At 38.6% G+C, this 19,525-nt stretch overlaps 1 protein-coding gene across 1 annotated transcript in view; it reads right to left on the reverse strand.

Moving 5' to 3' along the window:
* Window positions 1-19,525, reverse strand: part of TTN (titin) — a 310,226-nt gene that overhangs the window by 133,504 nt on the left and 157,197 nt on the right. The window contains exons 134-166 of the mRNA XM_084814765.1: window positions 19,256-19,342; window positions 18,989-19,066; window positions 18,690-18,773; window positions 18,352-18,435; window positions 18,035-18,118; window positions 17,769-17,852; window positions 16,672-16,755; window positions 16,177-16,251; window positions 15,957-16,031; window positions 15,730-15,804; window positions 15,510-15,584; window positions 15,290-15,364; window positions 15,070-15,144; window positions 14,786-14,863; window positions 13,984-14,271; window positions 13,646-13,729; window positions 12,699-12,776; window positions 12,375-12,458; window positions 12,137-12,214; window positions 11,489-11,572; window positions 10,622-10,705; window positions 10,384-10,464; window positions 9,275-9,361; window positions 7,495-7,587; window positions 5,888-7,354; window positions 4,655-4,738; window positions 3,793-3,867; window positions 2,905-2,979; window positions 2,555-2,638; window positions 2,258-2,341; window positions 1,873-1,956; window positions 1,478-1,552; window positions 1,271-1,339 (exon numbers count right to left, since the gene is read on the reverse strand). Coding sequence (XP_084670891.1) covers window positions 1,271-1,339; window positions 1,478-1,552; window positions 1,873-1,956; window positions 2,258-2,341; window positions 2,555-2,638; window positions 2,905-2,979; window positions 3,793-3,867; window positions 4,655-4,738; window positions 5,888-7,354; window positions 7,495-7,587; window positions 9,275-9,361; window positions 10,384-10,464; window positions 10,622-10,705; window positions 11,489-11,572; window positions 12,137-12,214; window positions 12,375-12,458; window positions 12,699-12,776; window positions 13,646-13,729; window positions 13,984-14,271; window positions 14,786-14,863; window positions 15,070-15,144; window positions 15,290-15,364; window positions 15,510-15,584; window positions 15,730-15,804; window positions 15,957-16,031; window positions 16,177-16,251; window positions 16,672-16,755; window positions 17,769-17,852; window positions 18,035-18,118; window positions 18,352-18,435; window positions 18,690-18,773; window positions 18,989-19,066; window positions 19,256-19,342 — 4,251 coding nt within the window. The remainder of the gene's footprint in view (window positions 1-1,270; window positions 1,340-1,477; window positions 1,553-1,872; window positions 1,957-2,257; window positions 2,342-2,554; window positions 2,639-2,904; window positions 2,980-3,792; window positions 3,868-4,654; window positions 4,739-5,887; window positions 7,355-7,494; window positions 7,588-9,274; window positions 9,362-10,383; window positions 10,465-10,621; window positions 10,706-11,488; window positions 11,573-12,136; window positions 12,215-12,374; window positions 12,459-12,698; window positions 12,777-13,645; window positions 13,730-13,983; window positions 14,272-14,785; window positions 14,864-15,069; window positions 15,145-15,289; window positions 15,365-15,509; window positions 15,585-15,729; window positions 15,805-15,956; window positions 16,032-16,176; window positions 16,252-16,671; window positions 16,756-17,768; window positions 17,853-18,034; window positions 18,119-18,351; window positions 18,436-18,689; window positions 18,774-18,988; window positions 19,067-19,255; window positions 19,343-19,525) is intronic.

Here is a 19,525-nt window from a genome sequence, read left to right on the forward strand (position 1 = left end):
CCCATTTTTAGTCCTTCCACTAACTGATCACAATAAATGGGTGATGTTCACACTAGTGAGGGTGGAGATGCTTCCCTGTTGGGTATTAACTTGAACTTTCCATAAGAATCAGAACTATACCTTTTATTTTTCAACACATCTCAGATGCCATACTGTCTGATGACACAAAACATGCGGCAGTTATACCCCTGATTGCAAAGAGATAAGGTCTGTTCAGACAACTGAAATCTTTTACAATCAATGCATGGATGGGTGGGAGTGTGAGTATGGCAGCTGGCCCTGCCCTTGACTTCTATGCAGTACTTTGCATACAGAGCCTATGCATGTACAAATGGCATCTCTCCAGATTGCATGGAGATAACCTGCTTCTGTACAGCTTGTAAGTCCACTGGCTCTGTGCACACAGTATGAGCAATGTATGAAGACTGGGGGCTTGCTGCTGCCATCCTACTCCCAACCTACCAGTTGTTTTCCAGGCCAAATTCAAGGTGTTGGTTTTGACCTTTAAAACCCTATATGGTTCCGGCCCAGCCTATCTTAAGGAGCACCTCCAGAAGCACCAGACAGGCCGCTTAACAAGATCAGCCTTGGATGGCCTTCTCTCTGTCCCATCAGCCAGGACAGCTAGACTGGTGGGGATGAGGGAGAGGGCCTTTTCTGTGGTGGCCCCCACTCTGTGGAACTCCCTCCCTAGGGAACTCCGCCATGCCCCCTCTTTAATGATCTTCCGCCGTGCATTAAAAACATGGTTGTTCAGGCAGGCATTTGGGGTGGGTTAGGGTATTTTAGAAAATGTTTTTATTGTAGAATTTTATTGTTTTAAACTGTTTTATTGTATGCTGTACAGCGCCCAGAGTGGCTGGGTGACCAGCCAGATGGGCGATTAATAAATTTAATAATAATAAATATAAAACCTCCACCCAGTGATTGTATGCAGATTTTAGCTGTCTGCACATGGCTGTACTAGATAGATTAACAGACTGAAAGTCAGGCTTCAGTGATTGGTCTGGGAGCACTTCATGCTGCAGGGTTGCTGACACTAAACAGGTACATGGACCCGGTTAGCAACCTGTATGGAAGACCCCTGGGAGCTTCACGTACAAATAAGTTGTAAAAATATATATTTTTAAACAGGCTGAAAGTCTTCTGACTATCTCACAGGAGAGAACAAGTGGTACACCATAGGGGGAAACAAGCAGGACAAACAATAGCATGTTCATCAAAATAAGAAAAGAATCTTCCATGTGGTTACAATAATGTTGACAAGTACCTTTAGCAGGTGGAACTTCTGGTTCAGGCGGCTTCTTTTCTGGAATAGCTTTTTGGGGAACTTCTGGAACTTTAAAGCATATTGGTCAGTTTTAATTTTTGAATTCAGAAGAGACAAGCAAAACATCAAGAAAAACTGTTTTAAAAAACAACCCAAAGTGTATACAAGAAGCTCAGCTTATATATTTTCCAATACACTAAAATATACCTTTGGGTGCTGGAGGTTCAGGCTTTTTCTCTGGTACTTTTTCTTCTGGGATTATTTTCTTTGGCACCTCAGGGACTTCAAAGAGAGTAAAATCGTTTTAAATCTCAGGTTTCAAAGATGTATGTCAATAATTAAAAAGAGCAAGGAAATTAGGGAAGGGAAATATGTGAAGTGCAAAGGTCTGTAGTTTTCTGACATTCATATGGAACATATAAATTACATATGATGACATGATATGACTTCCACTACAAGTAGTAATCTCAAAGGGCTATGAAATATGTATTCATAAAAACAGTTACATGAAAAGAAGACCAATGAATGTTCCATTTGTAAAACAAACTGGACATTCTTTTCAACCAGAAGTTCTGTATGGTGTTCTGAGTTATTATATGTACCTTTGGCAGGAGGAGGCTCTGGCTTTTTGGGCTCAGGAACGTGTACTTTCTCTTCAGGTACCACTTTCTTGGGTACTTCAGGAACTTTAAAGACAAGAATTTATGATAATAGCTTAAATTTCAAAGATGTTTACTAGATGCTAAAAACACAAGGAATAAATAACACTTTATAAATATGGACAAAACTGGAGGAAACCGGTAGAAGTGTGACACAATTCACCGTGGGGGCGGGGGGTCAGTTTTCTCCCTGTCTTTACAGATTGCAGTAGAAAACACAAACACAGAGACAAATCTATACCTTCCTGTCCCTCCCTCAAGAATGATATTGGGATATTGATCCCAAGAGCAAAACAAGCTGTTTCATAATATTATTAGCAATACACACCTTTAGCGGGTGGAGGTTCTGGTATCTTAGGCACTTCAGCTGGTACTTTCTTTTCTGGAACAACTTTCTTTGGTACTTCAGGCACTTAAAAATAATAATACTATTTTACTACAAGTAGTTTAAGAAACAGATACAAATCAGTTTCCAGAAAACAATATGGAATACAGCCACATGTCAACTGTTCAAGTTTGTGATTCCCATACAAACATATTTAGGTATTGCAGACATGCAATATACTAAACACTGACAGACATTGTTTTTTAAAATGTGTAGCATTACTTGTCATTCTTGACATACCTTTAGTAGGTGGAGGTTCTGGCTTCTTTGGCACAGCAACTGGGACCTTTTCCTCTGGGACAGGTTTCTTTGGTACCTCAGGCACTTAAAAATATTAGCTTATGTCAATTCTATGTATGCCAAGCATTTACAATATTAAAAATAAGGTAACACAGTCACAAAAACTTTGCAGGTGGACACATGCTGCCCTGAGTTGTCCCTGGCTTTAATAAATGGAACTTACAAAATACATTGTACATACAGCATAACTAAGAGTATAAAAAAACAACAGCGAGGGGTAGATTCTAAATGTAACAATAAGGGCATGACAGGAATGCATCTTATTTGTTGATTCTGTGAATAATATGTACCTTTAGCTGGTGGTGCCTCTGGTTTTTTAGGCACAACTTTCTCTTCTGGAACAGGTTTCTTGGGTACCTCAGGTACTATGAAAGAAAGGATGTTGGCTTTGGTTACTCTTTGGCATAAAAGTAATGACACATACAATGTTTAAGAAACAAAAACGAAAAAACAAGTGTAGTATATAAGCCAAACTAAGGCTGCAGTCCTAAATGCACTTACTAGGAAATGAGTCCCATTTTATCTTAACTGATGTCATTGTTCTGTTTAAGGCTGTAATCCTAAACTCACTTATCATTGAACTCAGTAGGACTTGTTTCTAATAAAATAAGCATAGGGACGGCAGCGCACATCATCCAGCATGCACTGCGGTCATCTTTGGAGCCCCTCCTCCAAGCACCCTAGCTGTCTGAAGCAAGTGGTGCGTGGGGAGATGGACTTCTTAGTTGTGGCACCCCAGTTGTGGAACTCGCTCCCCAGAAAGGCTCACCTAGCAATATGTTTTTTCGGTGCCAGGTACAGCCCGATTTATATCCCCAGCCTTTTAACTATTGAGATTTTCTTAGTGACGTTAACCCTATCTGCTGTTTTACTTTTTATGTTGTTTATTATCTTTATTGTAAGCTGTCCTGGAAATATTTATATTGAAGGCAGGCTGTGAATTTGTAAACAAACAAACAATATTAGGTTAAAGGAGAACACTGCTGCCTTTCTTGATTTGCAAAATTTACCGCTACTTGAGAGAACCAACTGAAAGTGAAGAGGATTTGGTCTTTAAATACCAAAAAAGAAGACTCAGAGAAGATAATTTAAAATATAAAGATGAGTAAGATCTGCAAGAACAAGGTGGGTGGTGTTATGTTCCTGACCAACACATCACTCTCTTTAATGAGATTTACCTTTTGCTGGAGGTGCTTCTGGTACAGCAGCTGGCACCTTCTTTTCTGGAACAACTTTCTTGGGTATCTCAGGCACTTTAAAGAAATAGCATTATTTTCTGTTACATTTCCAAATGTTAAAATGTAGGTAAAAGTGTTAAGAATCAAGAGGCACCTTTACAAGAATATCAGGAAGGTTAGTGGTAATCTTAAATGGAAGTAGGGATGGGTGAGAATAAAAAATAAAAATGTCCAAAATTCACAAAGTTCTCCCTATTCAGGACAAAAAGAACTTGAGATTTTAACCATCTGAATGTGGGAGAAGGCTGACGGACAGGTTTGTCCATCCAGGCCCAGGGCTTTGAGTGCTTAACCCTTGAAAATCGGGGTTTGAATCCCTGTGTATTCAACCATGTTAGTGTTTAACAGCTATATGGCAGGCAGGTACATCATGGTCCTTTCCATGCTGGGAATAGCTGCACCTATTGGGTTTGGTTGGTGCAGATGGGTGAGAATTTTGTTTCAATTTGTGTTTTATAAGAATTTACCCAAATGTAACAAGTTCATCATGTGCAAGAGAGAAAGAACTTGAGCTGTTGACTATTCAAATGTGGGAGAAAGCCAAACTGGCAGATTTGCCCATCCCTAAAAGCAAGCACACAATGGCTACAATTCAGTACACACTTAACCCCCATTGTCATCAGTGGGACTTAAGCATTCCTAAGTCTTTGGACTGTGGCCAATACCTATTCCAAGATTTTGAATTAAGAAATGAAATCAATTTTTAGAAGGAAAAAAATGAATGCAGAATTTTAAAGAGGGGGGTGGGAGGCAGGACTACAACACAGTTTTTCATCAGAATGACACCAAGTCTGAGGTGTACCTTTAGCAGGTGGTGGCTCTGGTTTTTTAGGCACTGGAACAGTTACTTTCTCTTCTGGCACAGCCTTCTTGGGCACCTCAGGAACTTTAAAGATATTAGTATGTTTTACTTTGAAGAATTCCAAATAGTTTATAACACAATATGAAGAAGTGAAAAAGATAACACACTGTATTTCCAAACAGACAGAAAATGACAGAACAACATAAAATGATATTAATAATACTGGCAGTATAGACACACAGAGGGATGTTCAGGAGGAAGCAAGGAGATCCCTGTTATATCGCATAAGACTGTTCCTCAACAACATAGCTGATGCATGATTGAGAACCACAGTGTCAATTAGTACCAGATGCTCACTGCCCCAGTGACAAATCTGAGAAATCTTTCAAGCCACTAAAGACACTGGGCTAACAATTTCCAGCTCCAGTTCATTCATAGTAGACCTTCCATTTATAGAAGTAGTTCTGTTTTCAATTGAGCCTTTGTACTGTTCTGTTATTGGCTGATGGAAACGCTTGGACTCAACTGAACCTATAGGAGTCTTTAAAATGGCTGCTATACGTTTCATAAGACTAATCCTATTGCTGCCCCATACCTGCCAGGGTATTTAGTTATGGTATTTGTTATTAATATTTATTTAAATACTAGCCTCTTTTCTTTCATCCTTATACTGGATCTTGTGATTTATAATGAATTGTGTTATGTACTGATAAAGGGAAGAATGCTAATCCTATATAATATATAATAATCCTATATAATCATATAATAGATATGAAAGAAGCTGCAAATCCTATTCATATTTCTGTCATAAGTGGTATGGAAACATATTAGGACATGAGGTGTTGATTATCAGGGAAACAAAAACAGATTACTTGTTTTCTTATTTCAGTACCAAGCAGCCATTGTGTTTTTTAGACAAAGGAACCACTTCTTACTTTGGTAGGAGAGTCTTTTTGGGTATATCAGATACTTAAGAGAAATTAGATTGTGTTAATTGTACAAACTGAAGAAGATATAACGAAGACAAATAACAGCAAGACAACAAAAAGTCATGTGCAACAAGACTTGATGCTAAACCTTGACATGATTTTGACATATTCACAGTTACATATTCAAGAAGAGTTTGTACAAATATAAAACCAGATCTAAAACAAAGAAGATGTTTGTTCCACATAAAACAAGATGAACATTTATTAAGACAGAGTGCATTATTCCCCCAGAGATGGCATCTACCTTTTAATGGTGGAGATTCTATGATTTCAGGTACAGCGTAAGGTTCTGGTTTTTTAGGTTTAGTGACAATCACTTTCTCTTCAGGCACTTGAGCCTCTGCTGTTTTGAGCACCACAACAGGCTCTGGTTTCCTGGGTTTGGCAACTGCTATCTTTTCTTCTTCCACTTCAGGTTCTACTGTTGGTGGCACCACAACTGGTTCTGGTTTTCTGGGTTTGGCAACAGCTGTCTTCTGTTTTGGCACTTGAGGTTCTCCTTTTTTGAGCACCATAATATGCTCTGGTTTTTTAGGTTTTGAAATGCCTACTTTCTCTTCTGGCACTTCAAACCCTATGGTTTCATGCATCACAATATATTCTGTTTCTTCACCAATAGCTATCCTTTCTTCTTTCACTTCAGGTTCTACTGTTTGCAGCACCACAACTTGTTCTGTTTTTTTGGGTTTGGTGGCAGTTATCTTTTGTTTTGGCACATGAGGCTCTACTATTTTAGACACCACAATAGGCTCTGTTTTTTTACGTCTTGCAATAGCTACCTTCTTTTCTGACACTTTAGACTCTACTGTTTCAAGTCTCACAATATGTTCTGTTTCTTCAGCAATAACTATTTCTTCTTTTTCCAATTCAGGTTCTACTGTTTGCGACACCACAGCTGCTTCTGGTTTTCTGGGTTTGGCGACAACTATCTTCTGTTTAGGCACTTGAGGCTCTCCTTTTTTGGGCACCGTAATATGCTCTGGTTTTTTAGGCTTTGAAATGGCAACCTTCTTTTCTGGCACTTGAGACTCTATGGTTTCATGCATCACAACATGTTCTGTTTCTTCAGCAACATATTCCACTTCATATTCCACTTCATATTCTTTTTCATATTCCACTTCTTCTACTTCAGGTCCTATTGTTTGAGACACCACAATTTGTTCTGGTTTTCTGGGTTTGGTGACAGCTATCTTCTGTTTTGGCACTTGAGGCTCTACTGGTTTGGGCACCATAATAGGCTCTGGTTTTTTAGGTTTAGCAATGGCGACCTTCTTGTCTGATACTTGAGCCTCTACCGTTTCAAGCACCACAATATGTTCTGGTATCCTGGCTACCTTGTCTTCTGGTGCTTCAGGCTCTATAGGTTTAGGTACTACAACAGGCTCTGTTTTTTTAGGTTTAGCAATTTGTACCTTCTTTTCTGGTACTTGAGGCTCTACTGTTTCAAGCACCACACTAGGTTCTGGTTTTCTGGGTTTGGTAACAGTTATTTTCTGTTTTGGCACTTCAGGCTCTGCTGGCTTGGGTATAGCAACAGATTCTGGTTTGAGAGGTTTAGCAACAAGTTTCTTCTCTTCTGGCACTTGAGGCTGTGTTATTTTAGGTAAAGCAGTAGGTTCCGTTTTTTTATATATAGAAACTGTCTCTGTTTTTTCAAGTTTAGCAATGGATATCTTCTCTTCTGCCACTCCTTTTCTGGGCACCTCAGGCACTTTAAATAAAATTAATTCCTTGTAAGAATTTATAAACCACAAAATACAAATAGCAGCATTACACTGAACAAGAATGAAATCATGGAAAAATCATTTTGTGACTTTGTTGCTTTATGTTTTCCTTGAAGAGATAATATACCTTTGATAGGTGGAACCTCTTGTTTCCTAGGAATAATATCTGGAACTCTTTCTTCTGTTTCTTCTAGAAGGATCTCCTCATATGTTTCTGCCACTTAAAGATATTAGTATTTTTTTTTGAGACATACAAAGTCATACTTAGGAAATCATAGGACAAAAAGACATAACCAAAGACTGTGAATAAACAAAGAGTTCAGTCTTATTTATTAAGAAACACACTTCTTTTTATATACTTCTTTTGCTATTTAAAGATATTAGTGTGTGCGTGGGGGTTAGACATACAAAATCATACTTAGAAAATCTTAGGACAAAGAGACATAACCAAGGCTGTGAACAAACAGGGAGCCCAGCATTATTTATTAAGAAACATAGTTCTTTTTATATAACCTTAGAAGCAGGCCAATTTCAAGGTTAAAGAATTCACAGCTATTTCCTCCTCTGCAGAGATGCTCAGGCTGAATCAGATGAAATTTCAGAACACCTATTTGTTTAAACACAGGTTTGCCCCAATCATATACAAAATGGAAGGTCTGTTGTTAAGAGAAAAAGGGGCATGTGAGTTAGAGGTGCTGCACTATGTTCCCTCCCATGGCCTATATCCCTGACCTCTGATGCCTGAACTTCTTTTAACCCAATCTGGGCCTTGATACTATAAGTGAGTTCAGCTGGGAGAAAAGTGCTTAGGATGGGGAACTGCAGGGAGGTAAACCACAGGATCGGGAAGTGATCAATTCCCATCACTCATGTGCCCTTTAAAAAAAAAAAAACACAGACCCCCAAAACTTACATTATACATGACTGGGTACACACGGGTGTAAACAAATGGGTCTTCTACCATCACATTTGATTTGAACCTCACTGGATAACTGATCTGTCTTACAGTTGGAGAGAAGACACTTCCTTCCAAACATAATAAGATGGGTTGGAAATAGTAGGCAATTACTTCCTTTCATAAGCTAAGGTTGACGTATGAACCCAGAACTAGACATGCTTTTAAGATTGCAATCATCTACCCACTTACCTGGAAGTAAGCCCCATTGAACATGGTGGGACTCACTTCTGAGTAAACATGCATAGGATTATACTGTAAATTCCAGTGAAGTAAATCCAATTAAAATGTAAGTGTTGCAGCTTAAATGGTTCCTGATTTGTAGTCATCCCATCCCACAATTAAGTTTTTACATTTTTTCTGAATGCCACCTATCTGTTCTTTCATTACCTGGTTCTCATATTATCTTCCTCCTTTTCTGTAACAGTTTTTCTTTTCCTCCCTTAATATTTTATGAGAAAGATGTTTACTAGACTAAAAGGCAGCCCCTTTTTAATCTTGCTTGTGTTTTTGCTCTATTTGAATATTTATTCAATGTCTATCCCATTAATGATGTAAATGGGACATAAATACAGCATCAGTACCTTTAATATAACAACCTGAGCGTGGGCTTTGTAACATGGAACATTGACAGGTTAGAAGATCTTTTTAACATTCTAATTAAAGGTGCATATACATTCAATGTGTGTAGCTTCTTTCCTAGATACTGGAACTGATACTTGTTCCTTAGAGATGATTTTCTTTGGTATCACAGGCACTTTAAAGATATTAGTTTGTTGCAGGAAAGTTTTTTTTAAAAATAACACACAAAGAAAGAGACCAACAAAAGAAACAATTTATGACGTTAGTACACAACATTAAAAAATGTATAATAATGAGCGGTGATGGTGGCTTGCTTGATCGCCTTGAAATGTGTTCAGTTACGATAACTCACATTGAAGAACCAATGTACCTTTAGCTTCTGGAGGTTCCAATTCTTTAGAAATCCATTTACTAGGAATTATTTCTTGTGGGAGAGTCTTCTCTTGAATCTCAGGTGCTTTAAAGATATTAGTATTTTTATTTTTTTTTAGAAACATGGGCATTTTAAATAAGAGGTTAATGCAAAATACAGACAAGACAAATGATTGCAACACACATATTTCAAATGTCTCCACATTTCTACACATGGTTTCTTCCATGCTAGAATTACAACGATAAAACAGCATTTTTGCTTAAGGCCAATCATTCCTTCTGTATTCATTCCTGCTTTAGATGAGCTGGAATGCAAAAAATGGTATTCCAAAGGTGCAATCCTATGCATGTTTAGACAGGAAAACGTCCTACAACTTCCAGCACTCTTCAGCCAGCATAGCTGGCTGTGGAATGCTGGGAGTTGTAGGACCTTTTCCTGTCTAAACATGCATAAGATTGTGCACTACAGCTCCTTATACACACTTATTGGGGAATAAGCCCCACTGAACACAGTAGGATTTACTTAGGGATAAACATGCATAGGGGTGCACTGCATATGCTCTCTCACAGGAACATAGGAAGCTGCCTTATACCGAGTCAGACCCTGGGTCCATCTAGCCCAGTATTGTTGACACTGACTGGCAGCAGCTCTCCAGGGTTTCAGGCGGGATTCTTTCCTTGCCCGACCTGGAGAAGCCGGGGATCAGACACGGGATCTCCTGCATGCAAAGCATATGCTCTATCACACTGAGCCCCTCCTTGAGCTTTAGCCCCTCCCTTAAAATGGCACTGGGAGAACTCTAATGTTTCTTCATTCAAGTTTCTGCATTAAATTGGGAACAATATATTGAAAGATATGCTTAGCTACAGATGGTGTCTCTAATGATTATACATGCATCCAATGGAAAGATATTGGATTGCCAATAGTGATCAGAATTTTATCTAATTTGATTATTCTCCCAAATTGGATGAAATTATTCACAATTAATTTGGCAGTTAATTAGCCTACCTCACACAAAACATTGAATTCTAGAAGAGATGAGGTTAGAAACAAACAAAAACGAAGACACATCTGATTCCTTCCAGTTGCAGCTAGAGGTATATTACCTTTAATGAGTGGTGCTTCATCTTTAGGCACAAGAGGAGGTTTCTTCTTTTCTGGCACAGCTCTCTTTGCAGCTGGAGGCACTTTAAAGATATTAGTGTGGGGGGGTTAGTGTATAGGGAAACGTGAAATGTATCAGACAAAAAGGGAAAGGGGACAGGGCAAGAAAGGGTTTAAAGAATGGGAAAGTCATTTAAGAGGAGTTGGTCGCTTTGGAAGTTTGTGAAAGAGGTGATGTACCTTTGGCTGGTGCAGCTTTCGGTTTTTTGGGAACGCCAACAGGAGCCTTTTCTTCCGGGAAAGCTTCCTCTTCCAATTCAAGCACTTTAAAAGATATTAGTATACTTGGGAAGGTTCAAAAGGACATAAAAGAGACAGGTTGGGAAGACAACATACAGTGAACAAATGAAGCTATAGTAACAATGCTGAGACTAAGGAAACATGAAAGAGACACAGTTCATTTTTGCTTTTGTCTGTATTGTTTCCCTTGCATTTTAAAAAGGGAATGGTTAGCAGCACAAGCAGTGATTCGGTGGAGGCTGGTGGCTCCGATGTCAGCAGGGTGGTGAATCCACTCTGGGTTTCAGTCAGAACCCTAAAGGAGCTACCGACGGATCGCTCCTTTAGAGTTCTGACTGAAACCCGGAGTGGATTCATTGCCCCACTGACATCAGAGCTACCAGACTCCACTGCAGTGATTTTGGCCTTTGCAGCTGAATTATTATCCTCTTCTGGACAACCAGCCCATCCTTATGTCTGTATTTGGCCAGGCACATCTGGGCCAGGCTATGCAAGCTAAAAGCTTGATAGGATACTTTGCAACATCCTTGTGCACTGGACCTAGGACCCTAACATTAGATAATAGGAGCTGCTGCCTCACTGCTCTACATTTTTCTTTTCTGAAGCCAAAGCGCGTGGACAGATATTTTAAAATGGGACATTTGGGTTAAATACATAAAACCTGATAGGGTGACTGAAAGCATAAAATCTATGAATCAGGCAACCTAGTGTTCCTTTTCCTATATTCAGGGCAAGTTAAATTATTATGCTAACTGACTGGTTCTCTAAACATACTTATTTTGGAAATTAAATAAAATGCTGATGTACCTTCAACTGGAGAAGCTTCCTTTTCTCTGGGAATAACATAAGTGACTTTTTCTTCCAAGACAATTTTCTCATGAATTGCAGGAGCTTTGAAGATATTAGTTTTCTCTTAGACTTTTTAGTTATAAAAACTTAAGACATTAGTCAATAACAACACAGAGAAAGAATAACGAAAAAAAAAAGTCCTTCCACTGTCCTAGGATTTTCAGGGGCAATATATTTTAAGGGCTTCCTTCCCAGGAAATGAGGGAATAATGAGATATTTAAATTTAATAAAGAATTCTAGCCAGGTTAGAATTAGAAAAATAACACAACATAAAATATGACCAACCTGCTTCTTACACCTGATATAACTCTTTTCTTTTCTACAATGTAAATGCCGTCAATTAATTTAGAATATCTTCCAATGTTACCTGGTGCAGGTGATTGTGTTTACACAATCCTTGGCCAAGTCAAATTATTTTTGTAATTTTTATCTCCAGGTTTCTACAGCTCCATAGGTGTGCTTGTTCCATAACATCTAAGAGCAATAGCTATGATCCAGCTACACTAATCATGCAACTCAACTGATTGTGATCTTTATGAATGTTAAACTAAAGTATGAAGGATCTGTGCTTTTTATTCTTGCCTTAATAAAAAATAATAAACTACCTTTCATTGTGGGAGGCTCCTCTGCTTCATGGGTAATTATAGATATTTTTTCTTCAGCTTTCTTGGGAATGGCAGGCACTTTAAAGACAGAGTGTATTCAGACTTATTTGGAGAAAGACACACTTCTAAAATAACGTACACATTGACAACATGTCTTTTTCTAAGGCATGAGTGTTAAAATCAAAGATATGAGAATACAAGAATTTTAACATTCTTTCCCCTTTAATATTGAATCTACCTTTAGGTGTTGAAGGCTCTTTTCTTTTTGGAACAGCCTTAGGCACTTTATCTTCAGGAACAGCTTTCTTAGGCACTTCAGGCACTTTAAACATATAGTAATTATTTTTAGTTATTAATTTGTTTAGGGATCTTAGAAGAATGTTATTTAATAATAATTAAAGAAGAGAACTTGAAATACAAAGTCACACACAGTGAACACAACGAACACATACAGACACAAATAACCAACACATACAAATGAAGGTGCACAACATCTTTATTCAAAATATAGAAAGAGACAACAAAAGAGTCAAGTCAGAGCTTGTTGCTTCGTAAAGTGTACCTTTAGGTGGGGGAGCCACTTCTTTTTTAGGAACAGGCACTTTTTCTTCTGGGACTGGCTTCTTTCGCACTGCAGGCACTTTAAAAACATTGATTTCTTTTTAAGAATGGTTCATCCTTTGAATTATGAACTAAGTGCAACAATAAGCAAGCCAAACTAAAAAGGACACACACTACATCATAAATAGAAAGAAAAAGATACAAACTCATAGCAGGCAATATTGATTAAATCTTGAGTCCAACCACAAAATAAAATGCCTCTATCCTCAGTAGTGAGCTAGTCTGGTCTGCCTCTACTTTTTAGGTTAACTTCATGTATATGTGGGCAAATGATCCATTAAACACACTAAAACTTACGTGGCTTGGATCCAAGATTTCCATACAGCCCTCACCACCAGAAAAACGTCTCCCAACTACCCAGAGCCAGTTTTTAGGCATTTGGGGGGATGCGGACAAGGGGGAAATCGGCAAACTGCCCTACACACGTGGATGTATCGTTTAATCCCACAGTGGGATCTTTGAATCCAAGCCCCCATGTTTGGGATCACTTAGCACAGTGTGAATTTTTCCCTTGGACATGTAACTTGGCTGCATTCTCACACCTTAATTTGAGTCCATGCTCTTCAATTTAACTGGAGACTGGATTAGGCTATGAATCTTGTATGAGCTAAGCAAAAAACACTAGCTGATTTAATATATAAAATATCACCTGTTTGCTGTCATAGGGCCACTGTCTGTCTCCCTAATTTTACTTTTACTGTATTGTGAAGTGTGATAGAATCTCATAACAACTAAGCTGCTATGAGGAATTGCTACAAGATATCATACGTACTCGTGTCCTGAAACAGGACACAGCTATATACTGTAATTTAGGACCTGTAGCTCAGTGGTAAAAGGGCATTTGGGCTTTCAGGGTACATAAAGGAATAGCTTTAGAAGCTTATGTACCTTTGGCTGGTGGAGCTTCCTCTTTTTTAGGTACAGCAATGGGTACTTTTTCTTCAGGAATGGCTCTCTTAGGCACCTCAGGCACTTGAAAAATATTTTATGAAGGAGTTCTTAGTTACTTGCAAGAAACCAAATTACCAAGTTCAGAAGGCTTTAATCACAATTAGATTTTGTTTTCAAACTCCCCAAGAACAAAAGCATGGTTGGTCTGACCCACCCTGGAAATCCTCTCTCAGGTGGATTTTTGTAAGTACAGAAGCAGTAAATACCAGGGGAAACACGATTTGAGGGTTCAGTATTGGGGCAAGAGACAGCAAACAAATGAAGAAATGATATACCTTTTGCTGCTGGAACTTCATACACCTCCTCATATTCTTTAATCTCCTTTGTTTCTCGAACCTCTTCATAATACTCAAGTTCCTCTGGTTCCTCATACTGTTCAACTTCTGGTTCTGGAGCTACCTCATATTGCTCAGCTTCAGGTTCTTCTGGAGCTTCCTCATATTGTTCAGGTTCTGGAGCTTCCTCATATTCTTCATATTCTTCAGCCTCTTCTGCCTGCACAAACTCCTCAATCTTCTCGTAAGTCTCATACTTCTCATATTCTTCATAAACATATTTTTCAACTGTGGGAGCAGGAACAGCGACTCTTTCTTCAGGGACAGGTTTCTTATGTACTACAGGCACTTTAAAGATATTATTAATGTTTCATTATCTCAAAGACTGGCACAAGAAAGGCATACAAAATAAAATTCAAGTAAAATCTCCCACAGGTCCCAGTCAGCAGTAATGGACTGGAAGATATTAGGAGAGATTAAGAAGAAAAAAATCTTTACAAAAGATTAAGAGAGGCAAAAAAGGAATTGTTACTTTCCTTTGGTTTAGCAGCAGGTATTTTTCCTCATGGTCCCCTCTTTTTTATATCTCAGAGACTTTAAAATGCATTTTAGGCAGTCATTTAAAAATGTTTTAGAGGGTATGAATAAGAACACAACATAAACACCACATCATGGATCCATAAAGCAAAACCAAAATCCCATGAGATAAGTTTATTACATATATTTGACAGACTAAGAACAAAAACACACAATCTAGTAACATGAAAGGAGACTGTTTTAACACAGGTAAGAATAGATGTACCTTGTACAGGTGGCTCTTCCACTTTTTTAGGAGTGGGTACCTTCTTTTCGGGGACAACTTTCTTGGGCACCTCAGGGACTTAAAGACATAACACCACTTTAGCATGTTGTTGTGGTTTTTTGCACATCCATCAAACTATGAGACTACAAACAATACACAGACATAATAGGATGACACAAATACCTAACCTGCCTAGTTGTTTTACATTCGTACTTAATGGAATAACAGAAAGGATTAGTTAATGGCATGATGAATGTTTCCATATAGCATATAGATAAATGTACCTTTTGCTGGAGGAGCAGGCACCTTTTTGGGAACAGGCACTTTCTCTTCTGGGACAGGTTTAGGAACTTCAGGCACTTTAAAGACATTACGTTATTATAAGAATGTGCTCTCAAGACACCATGGACAAACATGTAAGACATCACAAAGTTTTGAAGAACATAAGTGATGATCAACGTACAAATGAATGGTTTTGCATATTATTTGAAATATTGGGTGTACCTTTTGCCGGAGGAGCAGGCACCTTTTTGGGAACAGGCACTTTCTCTTCCGGGACAGGTTTAGGAACTTCAGGCACTTTAAAGACATTACGTTATTATAAGAATGTGCTCTCAAGGCACCATGGACAGACATGTAAGACATCACAAAGTTTTGAAGAATATAAATGATGATTAATATACAAATGAATGGTTTTATGTACTATTTTAAATATGGGGTGTACCTTTTGCTGGAGGAGCAGGCACCTTTTTGGGAACAGGCACTTTCTCTTCCGGGACAGGTTTAGGAACTTCCGGCACTTTAAAGACATTACGTTATTATAAGAATGTGCTCTCAAGGCACCATGGAGAGCAATGTAAGACATCACAAAGTTTTGAAGAATATAAATGATGATTAATGTACAAATGAATGGTTTTATGTACTATTTTAAATATGGGGTGTACCTTTTGCTGGAGGAGCAGGCACCTTTTTGGGAACAGGCACTTTCTCTTCCGGGACAGGTTTAGGAACTTCAGGCACTTTAAAGACATTACATTATTATAAGAATGTGCTCTCAAGGCACCATGGACAGACATGTAAGACACCACAAAGTTTTGAAGAATATAAATTATGATTAATGTACAAATGAATGGTTTTATGATTTATGTACTATTTTAAATATTGAATGTACCTTTCACCAGAGGAGCAGGCACCTTTTTGGGAACAGGCACTTTCTCTTCCGGGACAGGTTTAGGAACTTCAGGCACTTTAAAGACATTACGTTATTATAAGAACGTGCTCTCAAGGCACCATGGACAGCAATGTAAGACATCACAAAGTTTTGAAGAACATAAATTATGATTAATGTACAAATGAATGGTTTTATGTACTGTTTTAAATATGGGGTGTACCTTTTGCTGGAGGAGCAGGCACCTTTTTGGGAACAGGCACTTTCTCTTCTGGGACAGGTTTAGGAACTTCAGGCACTTAAAAAAAACATTGTAGTTTTTTTTAAGAATTTGTTTTTAAGCCACAGTCCTGACACAATTCTAACCAATCACAAGAAGCATTAAGGACTCTAAAGTGTTCTAAAAGCAACAACAACAACAGCAACAATAATAGCAGAACTGAATAAGGAAGAGGACTTGGCAATTCAAGAGCTCAGTAGACAGTATATGATGTCACGAATTCCAAAGCCATTTTCATATGTTACAAAAAGACAGAATTGACATAAAAAGACAATTTCACACTACACAAGGTGGAAATATTTCCTGGACATAGTCATTCTAATTCCACTGAATTCAGTGGTGAACAAGAAGTTTGTTTTGTACGGAAGGTCAGGTAGTTAGTACAACTAATGCAGTATCGATATACTAATTCTTTGCAGACAGTATTAATCAATGTACCTTTTTCAGGAGGAGGCTCCACCTTTTTGGGAATGGCTGCAGGAATTTTCTTTTCCAGGACAACTTTCTTTGGCACTTCTGGGACTTTAAACATATTTTTTTTCAAATTAAGATTTGTTTGTGGAATCCATTTCAGAAAGAGAAATACAATATAGGTCACTGGGGGGCAGAGGGTGTTGGTGGCGGGGGAAGCACAGTCATCAGGCTCCAAGGGGCTCATTAAGCTCACATGAAGGGCTTGCACTAGCCTAGTGGAATTTGTGACTTTTTCCTTTGAACAGCAGCTCCGCCCTCCCCCACATTGCCACGCCATACCACAAACTACTTGTGAAACATCACTCAGTTTCAAAAACAGTTTGCCATTTGGAATGTGGGGCTGCTGTTGAAGATAAATAAATCATGTAGTGGATGCTCACTTGGAGGTACATCCCACAGTGTTCAATGGAACTGAGGAAGATGCCTTACACTGAATCAGACGATTGGTCTGTCTAGCCCAGTCTGGTTGACACTGACTGGCAGTGGCTGTCCCAGGTCTCTCAGGCAGGAATTTTTCCAGCCCTACTTGGAGATACTGTGGATTGAACCTGCGACCTTCTGCATGCAAAGCAGGTGCTCTACCATTGAGCTACGGCCCTTCTCCCAAAGAATGGGGCTTACTCTCAGGTAAGTGTGCATAGGATTGCAGCCTAAAGCCCCCTTTAGCTCACAGAACAAGCTTCACAATTTTAGTCTTGCTTATAAGGCCTTATTTTGGCCACAGATGTCTTTACTTAGAAACTGTTTTCTGTGGATCCTCAAATGTCATTCTTGGCCTTTAGAAAGATGCTTTTGAAGTTATTTTCAAAGCATTCCCAAAGAAAAGAAAACATTAAACAAGATAAAGAATGTCCTGTTAGAGAAATATTCCGGCTGCAATTAAAAGTCCTATGCCCATTAATTGGGAGTATGTTCCACTGAGCTCAGCAGGTCTTACTCCTGAATAAACATGGGCAAGATCGAACTGCATGGGTTATATGGAATAGAAAGCAAAGAATAAAGATAATATTATTGCCATAATTTTAAAAGCGGTATTTAATAAGGGTAATGAGCTGATGTACCTTTTGCAGGTATAACTTCCTCTTCTTCATATTCGAAAGCAGGTGGTTTTTCTTCTGGGACATGCTCCTTTGGTACTTCTGGCACTTCAAAGATATAATTTTGAAGAAAGCGATTTATGGGTGCATTGTCAGAAACAAAAAGAACAGAACAGAAAAAGTTGACAGTCAAGGAACGGCAACTATATTTGACACAAACAGGCACTACACTTAAGATTATTTAAACAAACATATGATAACAAAAAGACTGATTTTATGGGTTGATATACCTTTAGCTGCTGGAGGTTCTGGCTTTTTAGGCACAGTGATTGGCACTTTTGCTTCAGACACAGCTTTCTTGGGTATCTCAGGCACTTGAAAGATATCAAGAAATGGACTTTGTATATACATGGTCTCACAAAGAGAAAGAACACAATGTAGCAGAAGCCAAAACATAAACACATCAATGTCTAGGGGCTTGTGGGTGCAAAACTGTATGCTCTTGTTGCTTTAATGTGGTTAATATTGCACTTTATAGTATTTTGCACATATTTTCACGTTACACATGTAAGTATAATCTACATTTCACAAATACTATTTCAAGTACCTTTAGGTGGAGGGGGCTCTGGTTTTTTAGGAACTGCAACAGGTACTTTTTCTTCTGGCACAGCTTTTTTCGGCACGGCTGGCACTTTAAAAACATTAATGCTGAAATTATTTTTTATTCTTTATCCTTCTTCCAGTATTGAAACACAACCAAAGAAAAGAGTCCAAAGCTGGACAGTTGTATCTGAACCACACAGGTCAAGGCACTTACAGACCTGCTTTTACTGAAATCAGCAGGGTTTTGTTGCTGATTTAATACAGGAGGACTGATTGCTCGTAATAATGACCAGGTGAACAAACAAGGTTAGGATTGTTTCGATATGTCACATGGTGATGTACCTTTAGCGGGAGGAGCTTCCACTTTTTTAGGTACTGGAACAGGCACTTTCTCTTCAGGGACCACTTTCTTGGGCACTTCAGGCACTTAGATTGAAAGAAACAATTTTGAAATTTTCAAACAATTGAAATTTTGTTTCGATATAAGACAGAGAAGAGTAACTCAAATCACAAGAACACATAGACAAAGAAGACCTTTAAAAGAAGAGAAACAATCTTTCTCAACATGATACAGTTTTAACAACACAAAAGGAAGGAGTGTTAAGTTTATTTGCACATGGAAAACCACAAACTGATTTTACCTTTAGCTGGTGGAGCTTCTTTTCCTTTAGGCACTGGAACCTTTTCTTCTGGAACAGGCTTCTTTGGCACTTCAGGCACTTTAAAAACATTGTTTGAGATTGTTGAGGAAGAGACCACACCATTCACAGCACATTAAAACAGAAAGGCAACAGAGGACACTACAGGCCTACAACCCATTCCCCATTCCCTCAACTAACCTTCTTCGATCAAGAAACTTAATGAAAAGAACAAAGAGTTTGAGAATAGCAATGAAGAGATGAATGTACCTTTTGCTGGAGGAGCCTCCTTTTTCTTGGGAACAGGCACAGCAGGAACCTTTTTCTCTGGGACAGGCTTCTTGGGTACTTCAGGCACTTTAAAGATAGCATTGTAATTAAAAGAAGGGACACACACACACAAAATGCACCATGCACTATAAACACTTGGCTGTATTGCAACACTATGGCTTGGTTCCTAAGATACGTTAACTCAAGGAAGTTCAAAGAAGGAATGTTTCCTGGCCCCTCCTCTTACTGGCAGCCACCTGTGTTCCCCAA

The sequence above is a fragment of the Heloderma suspectum genome, chromosome 1, assembly GCF_057233095.1.
Source record: "Heloderma suspectum isolate Gila_16-S chromosome 1, 16-S_ref, whole genome shotgun sequence".
Classification (NCBI taxonomy): Eukaryota; Metazoa; Chordata; class Lepidosauria; order Squamata; family Helodermatidae; genus Heloderma; species Heloderma suspectum.